Source organism: Diaporthe batatas (assembly GCF_019321695.1).
Source record: "Diaporthe batatas strain CRI 302-4 chromosome Unknown Contig00001, whole genome shotgun sequence".
Lineage (NCBI taxonomy): Eukaryota > Fungi > Ascomycota > Sordariomycetes > Diaporthales > Diaporthaceae > Diaporthe > Diaporthe batatas.
This window is the reverse complement of record NW_025408548.1, coordinates 2,971,640-2,989,295: the sequence shown is the minus strand read 5'-3', so window position 1 is coordinate 2,989,295 and position 17,656 is coordinate 2,971,640. Positions and strand designations below refer to the sequence as shown.

At 45.0% G+C, this 17,656-nt stretch overlaps 4 protein-coding genes across 4 annotated transcripts; 2 read left to right on the top strand and 2 right to left on the bottom strand.

The window, feature by feature from the left end:
* Positions 1 to 7,642: 7,642 nt before the first annotated feature.
* On the bottom strand, positions 7,643 to 9,243 carry KVR01_000307 (uncharacterized protein; the record flags this gene model as incomplete). The annotated part of the gene is made up of 3 exons (XM_044788521.1): positions 7,643 to 7,844; positions 8,283 to 8,658; positions 8,787 to 9,243. 3 exons carry the CDS (start codon positions 9,241 to 9,243, stop codon positions 7,643 to 7,645), a joined length of 1,035 nt encoding a protein of 344 aa, XP_044650256.1.
* Positions 9,244 to 10,406: 1,163 nt separating this feature from the next.
* On the top strand, positions 10,407 to 13,142 carry KVR01_000694 (uncharacterized protein). Its single transcript, XM_044786826.1, has one exon. The coding sequence runs from the start codon at positions 10,792 to 10,794 to the stop codon at positions 13,096 to 13,098; it is 2,307 nt and encodes a 768-aa protein (XP_044650643.1). The 5' UTR covers positions 10,407 to 10,791; the 3' UTR covers positions 13,099 to 13,142.
* Positions 13,143 to 13,999: 857 nt separating this feature from the next.
* On the top strand, positions 14,000 to 14,723 carry KVR01_000851 (uncharacterized protein; the record flags this gene model as incomplete). Its single annotated transcript, XM_044793969.1, has 2 exons — positions 14,000 to 14,170; positions 14,208 to 14,723. The coding sequence occupies 2 exons, from the start codon at positions 14,000 to 14,002 to the stop codon at positions 14,721 to 14,723; spliced, it is 687 nt and encodes a 228-aa protein (XP_044650800.1).
* A 549-nt stretch (positions 14,724 to 15,272) lies between these two features.
* On the bottom strand, positions 15,273 to 17,656 carry KVR01_000066 (D-arabinose 1-dehydrogenase (NAD(P)(+)) ARA2). Its single transcript, XM_044781498.1, has one exon. The coding sequence runs from the start codon at positions 16,908 to 16,910 to the stop codon at positions 15,507 to 15,509; it is 1,404 nt and encodes a 467-aa protein (XP_044650015.1). The 5' UTR covers positions 16,911 to 17,656; the 3' UTR covers positions 15,273 to 15,506.

The following is a 17,656-nucleotide window of genomic DNA, read 5'->3' as shown; positions in this document are numbered from 1 at the left end:
ATATATTTTAAAATAAAATTAAATATAATTATTATTTTTTACTTATTTGCGCATTTTAATATATTATTATTATTTAAAAATATAGCTATTATAGTTTTTAGTAATATATATAAGTTTTACTTTTATATATATATTATAAATTATTACTAATATATTTATAAAGTTTTAAATGGCCTAAAATATTATTTGGGCTATTATATTTAAGGTATAATAAGTTTATTTTAATAATATGTTATTTAATAATATAAATATTAAATATATTTAAAATCTATTTGCTATTTACTTTTTAATAGTTAGCTTATTTTATTAAATAAATATATATAAGTTTTTAGCTTTAAGAAATTTTATTATAGTTATAATTTAGGTTGCTAATTATATTAAAATATTTATATATTAAAAGTATACTAATAGTTATAATTTATAATTAAATTATATAACTAACTTTATTATAATTAGTTTTTTATATAAAGTTTTTATATGCTATTATATTAATTATATATATAATTGCAAGTTTACTAATTGCTAGTAGCTTATTAGCCTAATTTTTATTTTGGTAAGTTTTATTACCTAAATAATATACCTTTTTGGCCCTTTAGTTTTTAGCTTTATAGCAATTTTTTTTTCCCCTTCTCCTTCTTTTATTTATTCCCCTTCTCCCCTTCCCCTTTTATATTAGCATTTATTTAATTATAAAAAAGCACTTTTAAAAGGCTTTAAGCATATTAATATTAATAAAATTTATTTAATTTAAATATTTTTAAATTATATTTTTATAGCTTATAATAAAATTAAGGCTTATAAAAGCTAAAATTTTATAAAAAAGGATTTTTTTAATAATATTAAAATAAATAATATAAAAGTTAATAAATTTAAGCCTTTTAAATTTATTAAATAAACTTTTTTATTTAAAAAAACTATTTTACTAATAATTTCTATTAATATAAATATAATACTATTATTTTCCCCTTTAATAAATATAGGTTTAAGCTTAAAGGTTTTTAAAAAAAAAAAGTTAAAAAATAAACCTTTAAGGGTAATATTTAAAAGTAGTATAGCCGCCTTTTTATATAAATAAGGCCGGCAAAATTATATTTAAATAATTAAAACCTTAACTTTTTTACTTAAAAATACTTACTACCACCTCTTTTTAATAGGTTTTAATAAAAAAGCTTATTAATTTAGGTAATACTAATAGGTAAAGCTTTTATTAAATATAAATTTAGCTAAATAAGGCCCTTAATATTTTACTAATAATAATTTAAATAAATTTTTTAATTAAAATATATAATATAAATAATAATAGCCTTATAATTAATATATATAATATATTATATTTTTTTTTAATTATTTTATAGCTAGTATATATAATATATTATATTATTTTTTTAATAATAATTAATATTTAATATTTAATAGCTTAGTTAAAAGGCCTTATTTTGGCCTATTAAATAATAGTTTATTATACTATTTTATTTATAAAATATATAAAAATTAAAGCTTTAAAAGTTAAAACTATATTTATATATAATAGAATTTACTTGCTATTAATATTTTATTAAATAATTTTATATATAAAGTATATTATAAACTATAATTATATATATATACCTTATAAGGTATATAAGTAATTTAAGTATATACTTTATAAGATATAAAAGTAATAATATATTAAATATTAAGGCTATAAAAGTTAAAATTATATTTATAAAATTTATTTATTATTAATATTTTGCTAAATAATTTTATATATAAAATATATTATAAATTATAAATTATATATATGCGCCTTATAAGGTATATAAGTAATTTAGATATATATTTTATAAAATATAAAAGTAATAGTATATTAAATATATAAAAACTAATTATAAAATAAAATAAAATAAAACTATTAAAGTTTAATTAAATTTATATATAATTATTTTGCTTATATTATAGGGTTAGTACGCCTTATAAGGCGTATATTTAAATTACCTTTATATTTTATAAAATATAATAATAAATTAAATTATATATATGCCAACTTAAAGCCTAAAAATAATTTTTATAAATTATTAAATATTTTTATTTATTATTTAATATATATTTAATTTTTAAATAATATAGCCTATTATTAATATTATATTATTAAAAAGTAGCTTATATTAAAGCTATTTTAAAATATTTTTAGGTTTATTTTTAAAATTTATTAGGTTTTAATACTTTAAAAGCCTTAAAATTGGCCTTAAAATATAGCTTTAATATTAAAAGTTTTATAAATTAGAAGTATAAATAGGTTTATTACTATTATATATAAAAAAGTTTTTAAGGTATTTTATAATTATATTAAAGGGGTTTTAAAATACTAAATTTTATTTTTAGTTAAATTATAAAATATAAAATTAGTTTAAAAATATGTTAAGGTCTATAAAGGTTAAAGTTTAAAACTAATTTATATTTGGAATATAAAATATTATTAAGTTTTAGTAACTAAATATTATTAATTTAAGGACTAAATAATTATAAGCAATTTAATTAGCAATTTTAATAAAAATATTTTTAATAAAAACTTTTATATTTTATTATTATTAAAAATCTTTTTTGCTTTATTAAGTTCCAAGCCTTATATGTTATATTTAAATATTTAAACCCTTAATTATAAAAATAAATATAATTTTTAAATAAACCTTATTATAATTAAAGCTTATTATTATATATAATAAGTTTAAATTTATAATAATTAAAGTTTTATAAAATACTTAAAAATAATTTATATTATATTTAATAGCTAGCACTTAAATAATTAATATTTTATATATAATATTATAATATTTTATTTTAATAAATTTATATATTTATAAAAGCTTATTTTTAATATATTAAAACTTATTAGTAGTTATATTAAATAAAATATTATATTATATATATTTAAGGTTTTATAAGCATTTAAAATTATAAATAAGGTTAGGTACTTTACTTTAAATAATATAAATAATAATAATATAATAATAAAAAACTAGGCTAGCTTTTAATATTAATGGCCCTAAATGCTATATTTATTATTTTAAATATATTGCTAATTTAGTTATAAGTATTTTATTATTTAGAAATAATATTATATTATTTAAAACCTTTTAATTTAAATAATATAAATGTTGGACTATAATATATAAAGTAATAGAAAATTGGCCCTATTATTAAGCTTATAGCACTTATTATTATTATTTACTAGTTTAATTAATTAATTAGTTAGTTATATAAGATTTAAAAGAATTTTTATAAATAAAAATAAAATAAACTTTATATATTAAATAATATTAAAAGTAATTATATATATTTTAATATGCTAGCTATTTATACTTATTATTATTTGTTAAGTTATTAGGCTTTATTTATTTCTTTTAATATTATAGCAAAAATAAAATAACTATTAGTAATATATTATTTATTGCTATATATTTTAATTTAAAAAATACCCTTTTATTTTTTATAAGAAAATAGAGTTAATAGAAAGAAATTAAAATATAATTATAGCTATAAGTAAAGTCCTTAAAAATATTAATAATGTACTTAAAGCATTTAAGGGTAATAGCTAGACTTAAAAATAAAAAAATGGCTTTAAAAAGGTATATAATAGTATTTGGGATGTTATTATAAGTTTTAAGTTTTTTTTAAAATACCTTAAAATATAAAAGAAAGTTGCTAAAAGATTTTTTAAATTAAAACATTTTATAATTAATATAAACTATATATAAAAGAAGTTAAATTTTTATTATATTAAACTTAATAAATTACTTATTTACTATGCTATAATAGCCTTTTATTTAGTATATTAGTAGGCTTTTTTTAAAAGTATATAAAATAAAAAGAAAAAGTAGGTATTTAGTGCTAAAGCTATAATATAAGCAGTTTAAAAGCAAAAATATAAAAATAAGAATATTATTTTTTATTTAAAAGAACTTATAGCTAAGTAATAAAGGTTTTTAAATATATATTTGGCAAATATTAAAATAATTTATATATTTAATTAAATAATACCTTTTATTAAGTTTTTATTTTTAATACTATTTTTAATAAATTTAATATTTAAAACTATAAATTATATAAGCTTAATAAATAAGTATTAGTACTAATAATAAAAGATATATTCTACTAATAGTAATATTAAGGATTTATTATTATATTAGTATAATTAAAGAGGCAAATATTTATACTTATTATAAATGGCTTTAAATTTTTTTTTATTATAGTAATAAGCGCTAAAATTAAAAGGTTATTTTTATTATTTTTATATATAGTAATAGCTTTTTAAAGCAACTTTAAAGTAAATATAATTTTTTTATATTAAATATTATACTTATAATATTTATAAAAAGTAGTTAATATTAAAAAAAAAATATTATTTTATTTAATAATAATAAAAAAAATTTAAAATAATAATTTAAATAAGTATATAATAAATTATAAAAAAGTTATAATATATTGCCCTTAATAAAGGTGGTTAGGAATAAGGACAAGTATATAGCAGGGCTAGTAGGTGCGCCTAGTAAGGTATATATATAATTAAGATATGTATTTTATAAGGCGCAAAATAATTTTATTTAGTTTATTTTTAATTTTATTTATATTATTATAAAAAAATCTTTTAATTATTATAAATTTATTATTAAAAACTTATATTATATTATATTATTACTTAATATATATTTATTTATATAAATAGTTTATAAATTAATATTTTCTTTTTTATACTTTTTGCGCCTTATAAGGCGTATACCTAAATTAGGTATGCGCCTTATAAGGCGTATTATTACCCCCCTATATTTATATTTTAATTTTTAACTTATTATATTATATGTACTTATATTAAAGGCCTTTATATTATATTATATTTATACTAAAGGCTAAAGTATTTATATTTACATTCTATTGGTGAGCCTAGTGCGTGTAGTGTAGTGTACGGCAGCCCTGCATGTTCTCTAATACACCACAACGACAGGTGACGGTCAAAATGGGACACCGGTCAAGCATGTGCCCAGGCCCCTTCAATGTCTTGATAGGAGGCCATGCGGATGATCTACAACGTTAGATCTAGTTCAAGATTACCCCCGAGATCCATAAGATGTATATTATAAGCATACAGCCCCCAGAGATTCCCCATTAGGCACCTTGCTCCGGCAGATGAGCAATCAGCGGGCAGTGATTGGGGCGGATTCGCGCGGAGTGCGAAAGCGACGCTGCCGGCCCCAATTCAAGTTGTTCCCACGGCTTCTTTCAGGGGAAAAGGGAAGAAGCACATGGCGATAGTGTACATGAACAATGAAACGTTGACGCGTAAACAGAAACAAAACCCCTGTGATTTGACAAGCCCCATTCTTCACATGCATGCTCCCTGGCCGGGTGCCATAACTCCAGGGGGGTTTGCGCCAGCACTCCGTACCGCAAGGATCCGGGTAGTGGGGGAGTTCCTGGAGCCGCATGCCTCGGTGCGTGCCAGCCCTTGGAGGGCGTCGTAAGCCTTCTGGGCGGCGAAGCCAATCACATATTACGAATTAGATCGCCCGGCCTTGGCGGCGCCCAGGTGCTCGCCGAAATGCTCCACCGGGCGCACGGGAGTGGCATTTAGACGGCGCGGTGGCCACCACATCCCTAATAAGTACTTAAGTAGGTTTTCGACATGACGGGCCGGACGATAACGACAACGGGGCGAGGCAGGGACCTGGTCCTGTCTCGTCTTGGCTTCCGCCTTTGGCAACCACAATTGTTGCGTGCGTCCGCAATGTCTTGGCAGGTGTCATAAGCCTCCGCCTGTGTTGCTGCCAGACGGACGCAATTCGCCGATGGCATTCTATTATCTCGTCGCCCCAAATACCATCCACGGGCTGGACTATTGGAACTGTCAAAGATGGGAAGGTATGAGTCCCACAGAGCTGTCGTGGGCCACGAGTGGTGGCCCAATGCGTGCGGTCCACAAATACTTATGCGATGTGTAGACGAATATGGCAGCTCAGGAGTAAATAGAGTATCACTTCCTGTTCGAATCATTATGTGCCATTTGCTTCTCATTTCGACAAGACCTTGTCAAAGTTGCGAGGGTGAGCCTCGTTCAATGTTTGCGACACGCCTCGGCACTCCTTCTCCGGTACTCAAGTACTACCCTGGGGTACCTCGTCATTCCAAAGAGTTGGAAAGAAGCGCTTGTTTGTATGCTCTCTGTTTCTAAAAACAAAAAAGCAGACGAAACATGAAACTGCGAACAGTTTAAACGAAAGCACCAACCTTGACGGGAACTTTATTATTATTACTTCGTCACGCACTACCTAGGTAGGGAGTTGCACTCGAACAATGATTTGTGCAACAGATGGCCTAAACTTCTGATCTCATGGCGAACTTTTCTCCTCATTAAGATTATCATTAAGCGTCCGTTGAGTCTAAATAAGGTGCTTGCCATGCCCGGACAATTTGAATTCGTGGCGACCGGCTGGCTGACTGGTGGCGGGAACTGGGGCCGCTAGGTCAAAGACGGGAGTAGTATTTATCTGACTGGGAGATTGCAATGCTACTACAGCCGAGCAGAAGTTTTGCCGGCGATGACAGCAACGTCTTGCTTGTCAAATCAAACGGCAAGTAAGAGGAGATGCCATATGAGCCTGAAACACAGGTATGAAAAGACTGTGTGGGTATAAGCATGCCAAGAAAAGAGGGGAGACGGCCACTTCTTTACACTTCAATCTGCTAGAATGCCCACTGCTCGCCGGCCGCTGGCGACTACCATCGGCCTCACTTTCATGTTCAAATTCCACGGATTTGATCCGCATACCGATCGACCTTTGCCAGTGACCAGACTCCTGAAGAGTCACTCTTGGAACTTCTACACCCTCGAGGCTACCGTCTTCGGCTATCCGGTTTGTTGCAACATGGACGACGGCGCCAGAGCTCCGGGGCGCCATGACCTCATGGCAGAAACCTCGTGACGCGGTCATTGCTGCGACTGGGAGCCCTCCAATGTCTCGATCAGGCAGGGCCAGTGTTGCCCGCAGGCGCTGTGACTGGCTTCATGGTTGCGTTGAGCATGGATAGCCTGGCCTACAGTGCACAACGGCGCGAAGGACGACGAGATGAACACCCTTCAGGGGAACAGGTCAGCAACTGATCCATGGCCATTGAGCAGGACTGGCGTGAACTTACAGTCACATTTTTCGCCCGTCGAACCCTCGTTGTGGATAATACAATACCCGCCACGACAGCTGCGGCATACCCGCTGCGTTCGATCGATACAAGTCGAGCACTGTCGCCAAGACATTAGCACCGAATCTTGACACGTTCTCGGCCGAGCGACCGTCGCAATGAATGCTACTCACGTTATTACCACATTCCCAGCAACTCCTCGCCATCCGAGCCTGGAGCGCATGACGCGTCAGCGAAGTCTCAGGTGAGATGAACTGGCTCCAACACATTATTTGGGTCAAGGGGCTGGGGGATAAAAGCAAGAAAGTCAGGCACCTGCATGCACAAGCAAGCAGGGGGGCATAACCATCGCATACAATTTCGTCGGCCTCAAGGGTTGTGACAGGGGCGATCTTAGGGGGAAGGTCGCTGATTGTGTTTTCTTGGAGTCAACACCCGCACTCCCGAAGGCATATTCCCGCACCAACGCCACGATTCACGTCTCGGAGCGTGGGGTGTCGGAAAGGCGGCCACCGAAAAGTTCGTCGTCTACTCCCACGCACTCTTCACAAAGACCATCTCGTACCTTGTAGTAGAGTCCATCGACGTGCGAGTCCATCTGCCCAGGGACGTAACACTTCTCGCACCACCACTTGCTGCAGCCCCAGCAGTAGCGGTCACGAAGACACTCCATGCATCTGGCAAGGAAGCGTCTCTGTTCTGTCTTTTTCTGGCCGCGGCTTCGTGAAGGTTTGACGTCGGCTCCCGAGGGACAGCAAGCCACCCTGGCGTTGCTGCTGTGCACGGGTGGTGGCGCAAGGAGAGGGAAGCGACATGTATCGTCGTCTCCGTCTGAGCCGGCCGACTCGCCCCAGACTGTCCACCCTTCTGGTGCTGCGCCGCAGCCAGCGCACCCGTCCAGCGCGTGGGTCGCAACGGCCCAGCTCGAGGGAACCCGGGGCGACGGGGGACTGCTCGGGCCGATGTTTACCTGGCCAAAAGCAGGTGAGTTGAAATGCCTTGGGCCCCTGCACAAGACCGCGTCAAATGAGATGAGTCCTGCGCAGGCCAGTATGGTGGATGCCCATTCCATGGGAACTGGGCGTGGGACTACCGTGCCTTTACGATCATACCACGGGTCGCTTGGTTGGTGCAGGGCGTCAGACAGGGCCTGGTGCGAACGCTGGTTCCACCCAGCAGCTGTGGCGTTGCCTCCATTCCCAATCGCGGCGGTGTCCACGGTCAAGCACGGTGGGTCCTTGGGGCCGAAGATGTACAGACCCCTGAGCCGCGGCATACCTTCAGGCCGGCTGGGACGGGCTGCCATCTGCAGTGCCGCCCGAAGCTTCGGCTCGTTCAAGTTGGTCACTTCTCGTAAGGAGAGGATGCGGACGGAGTATGAGGGGTCGCTGATTATCTCGTGCACCAGCTCAGCCGTGACTGAAAGACCGTCCAAGATTAGTGTCGACACATCACGAAGAATCTGGTGTCGCCGAAGGGCCCCGAATATCCCTCGCAGAGGGCCCGAGTAGAAGCTATCCAGGAAGGATCAGTACAGCGCCAGACGGTTGGGTTCGGGGCTGAGGCTCACTCATCCTCTGTCAGGTTTTCGTCGAGCTGCACGTTCCGCCATACCTGACCGCCTTGGTCGATAGGATCAACATCAAACTGGGCAGACTTGACCTGGGTGAGGTCGAGGCGCCTGAAGACGCCGGGCGTGTGATAAATCAAGCTCCGGAAGGCCCGGGACGTTGCTGCAAGACTCACAGTGGCAGACGGCGGTAAGTGGTCGACCGTCAGCGAGAGCAGCAGGGGGTTTGAGAGTAAGAAGAGCAACGTGCCCTCTTGGATCTCGTCGGGCAGGACGTGGCTGCTGCTGCTGCCGCCGCCGCCGCCGCCGTGATCATGGTCATGGCCGATCGGAGTCATGTCGAGGTCGCCACATGCAGCTGGTAATGGGCGGGCGGCACTGGTGGCCGCCGGTAAGAGCTCCAGGAAGGGGGCGAGGATACGCCTGACACCCGAGTCGCCGCTCAGGTGGGTGCCCTGGTGCGATCGAGTCTCGCAGAGAGCTGTGGCCGTGAGAGGAAGATACATGGGCGGTGTTGGGATGGGCAGCTGCGCCGGGTATGGAGCGTCCAGGAGCTCGAGTGGCGGCGAAAGAGCAGTCGGGCAGCAAATATGGCGTTGGGGGGGGGGGGGGTTGGGTGGCGCGTTGCCTGGTACTGCTCGATATTGGAGAGGCTCGGCGGAGGTGAGGGTGTGGTCAACTGGTGGTTCAATGTTTGTGCGAGATAGAGAGCGCGCGAGACGGCTTGAAGAGCGGTGAGAGATGTTGAGAGATATTAATGGCTCTCACAGTCGATGCAGAGCACAGTTGTTGTCTTGTGTTGCGTTGCAGGAGCTGTTGTCCAGACTGCCCGGGAGCGCTTGTCCGCGCCGACCCAAGACGGCAATGCAGGCTGGATGTCACGTCTTAGTCTGTGAGCCGTCTGGCTGGAGTGGGCTCAACAGCTGCCCGACCAAACGGATTGACGGGCAGAGGTCAAGCTCCAGCTTGGCAGGGCTTGGGGGCGACTTGGCACCTGATGGAAGTTTTGTCCGGGTGAGGGATGAGTGTCGATCCCCCGAATGGAGGGCCGAATAGTGCTTGCTGTGCTGCTGTTGCCAGGGCTGTTTCTGTTTCCGTCGAGGCAGCGAGCCTGTGACTACTCGATCTGTCGATGCAGATACTGAATACTTGGCGCGGCGTCAACACTGTCGGGCTCTCATTCCCCGCAGGGGGTGCAGGAGGTGCAGGAGGTGCAGGCAGATCTGGGTGGACGAATTGGGATCTGTGGTCCCCTGCAATGTCATCTGGCATGCCCGTCCACCTTGTCGCGGGCTGTTTGGCGAGATGCGGGGAAGATGAGATGCCGTGCTGTGTAGACTAGATACAGTTGAGATGTGCCAGCAGTGTGCCAGTGTGCCAGTGTGCGTGCTCATCAGTCATGAGCTGCGTGGTGCCCGCTCACACGGTTGACACTGATGTCTGTTCATGAGTTGTTTCATGCAGGACCCCTTCCAGTCAGGCAGGCGGGCAGCATGGCATGGCAGCCAGGCAGAGCGAGACCGAAGTGGGCGGGAAGGCAAAGGGGATGACGGCCCGTCGACTGCAACCCTGAGCTGGTTGGCAGGGTTGGACGGGCCATGCAGTCAGACTGTCAGACTGTCACACACCCCGTACCCCAGTATCGCACCACTTCATCAGACGGTTGGTTTGCTTGACTCGCCAGCTCGCTCAAGCCCACCCGCTACGGAGCACTCCAATTGATTATGTCACCGAAGTTGTCGGGCTCTTTTGCCGACGTCGGCTCCGGTCCTCTGCCTGCCCCCACACAGACAACTACGCCTCGGGAAAGATGACGATAGCAGACCTGCCTGCGACTCGGACCGCCTTGTAGTTGGACCTGGATGGAACTCGGGAGAAACGTCGGCTTGCCTTTCCAACAAGGCTGACCGAGCAGAACCCTGGACCTCGAGATATGCCTTAACTCACCTACACAAAGTGCCCTCGACCCCTTGCCTCCACTCCGACCTGCAATAACGTCGCCCTTGTTGCATCTCCTTGACCACCGCAACCCAAGCTGCAAGGCCTTGCACAACATGGCAGACCAGCCGATCAGCCTGCAGTGGTCCGCATCCTACAATGTTGTCTCGCCATCCGACCGCGCCTCACGAGGCCTCGAGGGCGACAAGATCCGCCTCCCCCAGTCCGCTCTCGAGAACCTCCTCTCAGAGTCCACCAAACAAGCCAGCAATCTCGGCTCGGCCTACGATCCCTCGAACCCCTACTCACGCACAGCGAGACCGCAGTACTCAGACTCTTTGGCCGGCTTCACCGGCCAGCTGCCGAATCCCCTGATGTTCCGCCTCGTCAATCCCGCAAACGGGAACACGGTCTATGCTGGAATCCGCGAATTCTCAGCAGAGGAGGGCCAAGTCGCCCTGAGCCCGTACTTGCTGGAAGCGCTAGGCATTGATGTAGCAAGCCAGAAAGCCGGGGAAGGGGTGGACAACGCAATAGACCCAACAGGTACAAACGGCGAAGCAGGAGGGGCAAAAATCAGGGTTGATTCCAAGGTTCTGCCAAAGGGGACATATGTCCGACTGCGCCCATTAGAAGCTGGCTACAACCCAGGCGACTGGAAAGCACTGCTGGAGCGGCACATGCGAGGCGCATTCACAACATTGACCAAGGATGCCATATTATCAGTCCGTGGAGTAAAAGGCGAGACATTCCAGTTCCTCGTCGACAAATTCGAACCAGAAGGAGACGGGGTTTGTGTCGTTGATACCGACCTGCAAGTCGATATCGAGGCTCTGAATGAAGAGCAAGCCCGCGAAACCGTGCGTCAGATCATGGCCAGGGCTCAAAGAGCCCCGGGCACCGCCGATGGCAGCTCAGTCGGCGGTACGATCGATATCTGGAAGCCAGTCCAAGGCCAGGTCGTAGAAGGGGACTATGTTGACTATGAGTTGGACGCCTGGGATAAGAGTCGCGACTTGGAGATAGGCTTGAGTGGCATACAGGATGGTGATGAGATCGACCTGTTTGTCAGCCCCCGGTCCGCTCGCTCTCGTGTTTCACCCCGCGACTCCGAGCACGTCTTTGGTGATTTTTCGACACCAGAACAAGGATCCAAGAGGATCATAGTGTCCTCACGAAACGCCGAGTTGGACGGAGCAGATGGGTTGCGAATTTCAGTCCACGGTTATGCGCCGAATGATCAAGACAGCCCGAACACGAGCCCGAGGCCTTTCATCTTGAGGGTTCGTGCTGCCCCAGAAGAGACAACTTCAATTGCCGCCGAACGTCTGGAAGAGCACTCGGCAGACGACGAGCAGTGCAAGAACTGTCTCCAGTGGGTACCAAAACGAACCATGTTTATGCATGAAAACTTCTGCCTGCGGAACAACATAGCCTGCCCACACTGCAAGAACGTGTTTCAGAAGCGATCGTTGGAATGGCAGAATCATTGGCACTGCGACAAAGACGAGAGCTTCGGCAGCTCCGCGGAGAGCAAAGCCAAGCACGACCGCATCTTCCACACACCACATACCTGCTCGAGCTGCGGGCCTGATCAGACCTTTCCATCCCTCCCATTACTGGCTAACCACCACACCACTGTATGCCCGTCCAAACTCATTCTCTGCCGATTCTGCCACCTGGAAGTCCCACAAGAAGGTGATCCCGCGGATCCCGCTTCGGAGGCGGAAACAGCCATCTCGGGCCTCACACCGCACGAGCGGGCCGACGGCGCCAGGACGACGGACTGCCACCTCTGCGGCAAGATCATAAGGCTGAGGGACATGGCAGCGCACACGGCGAACCACGAGCTCGACAAGAAGTACCGGGAGGCCCCGCAGATCTGCCGCGACAAGCTCTGCGGGCGCACACTTCACGGCGTGGGACCAAGGGGCCAGATCGGCGCCGGCACGCGGATGGGCCAGGGCCCCGGTAACAACCTGGGCATCTGCTCGATCTGTTTTAGCCCGCTGTACGCGGCCATGCACGACCCCGAGGGCAAGGCGCTGCGCCGCCGCATCGAGCGCCGCTACCTAACCCAGCTCATGGCCGGGTGCAACAAGGCCTGGTGTGCCAACCATTGGTGCAAGACGGGGAGGAAGAACCTCGGCATGGAGCCCAAGGCCCCCGCCGGTGGTGCAGCTGGTCTGATTCAGGAGGTCAAGCCGCTTGTTGCCGAGGTCGATGATCCGAGCAAGCCGATGTATTTCTGTGTGGACGAGGGCGGTCAGAAGCGCCGCATGGTGGCTGAAGTGCTTGCTTCGGAGGGCGTTTGGGACCTGGAGTGGTGTATTGCAGCTACTGAGGCAGAGGGGCCAAACATGGACAAGGGGAGGGAATGGTTGCGGAACTGGGCCCCTGCCAAAGGTGGCACCGTTTCATGAGGTTGGATACAGACATCGAAGCGAATAGACCAATTTGATACCCGTAACTTGTCATAAAGTGCTACCTGACGTACGGCAGTCAGTCTACATTGTCTTGTTTTGTAGGAAACTTTGCAGGTATCATTGCCGTCTTACTAAACTTCTTCGACTTGAAATTAAATTTTGACGCCAGCGCTTGCCTCCTTTGTAACTTCGATGCGATGCGATGTCAGGATCGCTCTGGTGTAGCATGATCGATTGACTTCGTTCCGAGAAGTTGTTAGATTGGGCTCGTTGGCCCGGCCAGACGGGGAGAGATCACTTCATAGGTATACACCAGAAAAGTAAAACAGCAAGACTTGAGAAAGATACGCATGGACTAAATTTCTCCATGTATTATAGTCATCTACTAGGCCTCCTTAGGTAGCTCCTCAATATAGAGGCAAGCCTCAAACAGTATTTATTATTTACTGGTGAGCAGTTGTTGCATGGAAGAAATGTTCACCATATGGTAAAAGGATGAACACAGAATCAATGAACACAGCGTCATGGATATAAGCCGACATGTACCTTATTTACACATTGCCCAATTATGCTGTAGTACATTATCCTACGTGGCAAGCTCTTGACTGGCCGATATCAGATGGTCGTAACTCTCGCAGGAGGCTAGTATAAAAACATTCTTCACTTATTATACAACGTTTCTTATAGGTGGTACACAATGGCACGGGTGACTACCTATCCTGTGCGTCGCCGTCTTCAAGGCTTGGAGGGGGGACTCTCCTCGGGCCCTCTGATATTGGGAAGCTTCGTCTTACCACTTCGCGAGAGGTGCAACCCCACGTTTTCAAGCCTTTGGTTGACTCATGCTTGATTACTGCTGAGTCCCCAGACAGCACTTGAGGCCTGCACTCTGGCGGTGATGATGTCGCTCTCATTTGCGGCAACGACCCTTTTCTGTGTTGCGGACAAGTTCGAGCAATGTACCACAGAAACGGAGGGCGACATGGAGGGCGACTTCAGGAGCTCACGAAACCACTCCCGCCGTCGCTGTGGTCCTCCGAATCGCCAAGTGCGTACAAGGTGTGCACGAGTCCGGATGGACATTGATCGGTGTGGGAAACGACGAGGACGCCGATGCCGATGGGGAGGACATCTGCACGCATTGTGACTACGTCCGGAGCTTCCTGCAGGGCCTACGCGTTGCCCATTGGGTGTCAGATGCTGAGGGCAGAGAATTGTGGTTTCGACGCTACGCCCTCTTGAACCGCCTAGCCGCGAAGATTGGATGGGGGATGGGCCGGGCCGGGCTCAGATGGGTCTTGGATGGGACGTCTAACGGGGTCGGCGGGCTTGAGCGGGTGATCCACCTGGCTCAGGACAGGACGTGGAACCCAGGTTGGGACACCCTGGAAGCGGACATGGGGCGGGACCTGGCTGAGCTCGTGCTGTGGGACCCTCATGTGGACATTGATAGCCGTGGTGGCTCGGGATTCGAGAAAAGGACTCAGCAACCGGGAGAGGAGGCTGACAAGGAGGATGGGGATCAGCACGACGAGTCGGATGACGAATTGACCGGGAGGCCCATCTGGCTGTATCAGGACGGACAGTTTGTTCTTGGGTGGTACGAGGCAAATCGCTGTTGACGGATTGCAGTAGTTCTCGATCGAAATTGAGGGCCGGGGCTTGCACGGAATGTGAGACGCAGTGTCGTCGTTGCCAGAGATACGGCCAACTGGGTATGGCTGGAGACCAAAGGCGCATTCGGATGACAGCTGGTGGCCAAAGCAGAAAAGGCCCGAGGAATGTGACAGGTTAAGGGCCGGTTTCAAGGGCTCCAGTACTTCGTGAGGGGGTACACGGGCAGAATAAGCCGGGCAGAAGGATGAAAAAGGTTTGGGGCGCATTTCCCAAGCAGTCATTAAGCCGGCGTTGGTCTTAAGTCCAGCCAGAGCGGTGTAGAATGGATAAGGACGACTACTTTAACGAATACAATAATTTATACCAGACGACATTGCGACCTTGGGCTTCCGGCGGGTCCAGACCGGGTACACGAAAGTCAGAAACAAGCGTCACTAGGCCGCGGTTCCGATCAGCTCTTCGCTATTATCATCTCATTCGTGTAAGCGGATACGCCGCTCGATTTCACTCATGAACATATCTGAGCAGTACAGGAAAAATGGCTCAATAGTGAATATCAACATGAAAAGTGTGGTAGGCATTGATTGACCTTGTGATCTGCTGGAAAAGCAAGTCGTCTCTGTATATGTCCTCTATCGCCTGGTGAAAACCCAGCAAATGTAATGTATATGCCGCTTCAGAAAAAATACACGTGTTGTCCTCGTGAGTATCCTGATACCGAGGATTCGTCTCGATGTATATCGTTCGCTCTTCCACATCCCATCGCGCTATTGCGGCAGGAACACTACCTACCTCCTCGCCTCGTACTCAGCAATAATGCCATCGTCCAGGGGTACCTTCCCGACATCCTCAGGCCTCCTCTCGTTCACGAACCCCGGCTCTGCCAGGCCCGAGGGCCAGCTGTGGTTCCGCCACTCGCCCAGCAGCGGCCACAGCTTTTCTCTGACGAGGCTGCGGACCTGGTCGCACCGCTTCAGCGAGGCGCTCTGCAGGTCCTTGTCGCCGTTGGCGACCACGACGTCCTGCGATGCCTCCCGCGCGATGTCGTCGTTGTCGTTGCCCTCCCCGATCTTGACGTCCGGCACGCTCTCGGCCAGCACGGACAGCCACACGCCCCAGGTCTCCTCGAGCTCCGCGAGCGTCGTGATGCCCATGACGCTGCCGCCGATGCTGTTGCTGTCGCTGAGGCTCTCGTGCTTGCCCTTCCCCTTGAGGCTGATGCCCAGGCCGGCCCGCGCGGCGGCCCGCGCCCACGTGTCCAGGGCCCAGCGGATCGACAACCGCTCCAGCCTCTCGCCCTCGGCGGTCGCGCGGGCGGCCATGTCGGCGCATGCCTTGCGCAGCGGGGGTGGCGAGGGGTGCCAGGCTGCCTGGGGGCCGTGGTCGACTCCCCGCGTGGTCAGCAGGCCCATGCCGAGCATGGAGGCGTTCAGGACTGTGGACACGCCGGCGTTCCTGAACCGCACGAGGGGTGGGAGGTTCTTGACAGCACTGCCGTTTGTGGCGGGCTGGCTGTACTGGTCGTCGTCGTCCTCCTCCATAAAACCCTCCACCAGGCGGTGGTTCTGAACGGAGCAGTGGCAGTAGCTCATGACGGCGTCGACGCCCTCGCCCGTCTCGCGATAGATCATCTCGGCCAGGTCGCACAGCACGTCAACAGGGTACCCGCTGATGCCGACGTAGCGGATGACGCCATCCTCGTCCCGCAGGCGGCGGAGCTCCTTGACAGCGGCGAGGACTTCGGCAGGGGAGACGAATTCGACATCATGGCAGTAGACGAGGTCCAGGTAGGGGGTGTGCAGCCTCTTCAGGCTGCGTAGGACGCTGTAGCGGATCCACTCGGGGCTGTAGTCGAAGGTGTTGCCTGATATGCGGCCGGCCTTGGTCAGGATCATGTAGCTGTCGCGGGGGTGCTTTTGAGAGTCGGAGTCGATGATTTTGGAGTTTGCGCTGTTGGGGAGGGTGGCATGGTGTAGGGCATCGCCCAGGAGGATCTCGGATGGGCCGTAGTAAGGTGAAGTGTCGAAAGCGTTGACGCCTAGCTCCAGGGCACGGGAGACGATGGATTTGTAGGGCATCTGTGATGGGTCCTGGACATATTGGGTGTTGAATGTTGCTGTGCCGAGTATCAAGGGGGGCAGCACAGAGGAGATGGGTAGGCGCGTGGGCGCCGGCGAGCCGGTTGACCCCATATGGACTCTGGCTGCTGCTGCTGCTGCTATCACGACAGATATAGGGGGGGGGACAAGAGCGTGGGTGGTCGTGGGGTTGCTGGAGAACTTGTCGAGGGGGGCCCAGCCGGGACGGGTGCAGGAGGAGACTCTTATGAGCTGTTGGCAAAACGGACAAATGGGTAGGCTGGAAGATTCGGCCGAGGAGACGAGGTTGGGCCCGACGAGCAAACAAAGAGAGGCAGTCTGAAAGGCAGGGTGTGAGTGGTTGGCAGGTGTGTTACTGTGGTGTCACTGTGTAACACGACTGGATGGCATCCGAAGGATAATTCTCGGAAGGGGGGAGCTGGGAAACTGGGGAGCAGGGAGTACAAAGTCTGGGGCAGAGGCAGATGTGACGGGCCATGTGGGGGGAGGGGGGATTCCAAGTATACCACGGAGTATGCTGGAAGAGTGGTGAGTAGCGAGTATCCGTACCGAGTGGTGCAACGGGAGCGACAAGGTAGGGGAGGTTAGGGAATTCTTGACTCGATGGGATCACGAGGCGGCGGTGGTGTGTGGGCTCCCAGGTGTTCTGCGCTGGCGGGCTGGCGGGCTGGTCTCGCACCCTTGAGGTACCTAGGTACCTAAGTACTTACTTGGGTACTTAACTTAAGTATCTATATCTATCTACACTAGATTAAGTAGGTGGACCCGCCGATGGGGGTTTTACCGCATTCTCTCGGCACAAAGAGCCCGTCGAAAAAACATCAACGCAGCAAGGGCGG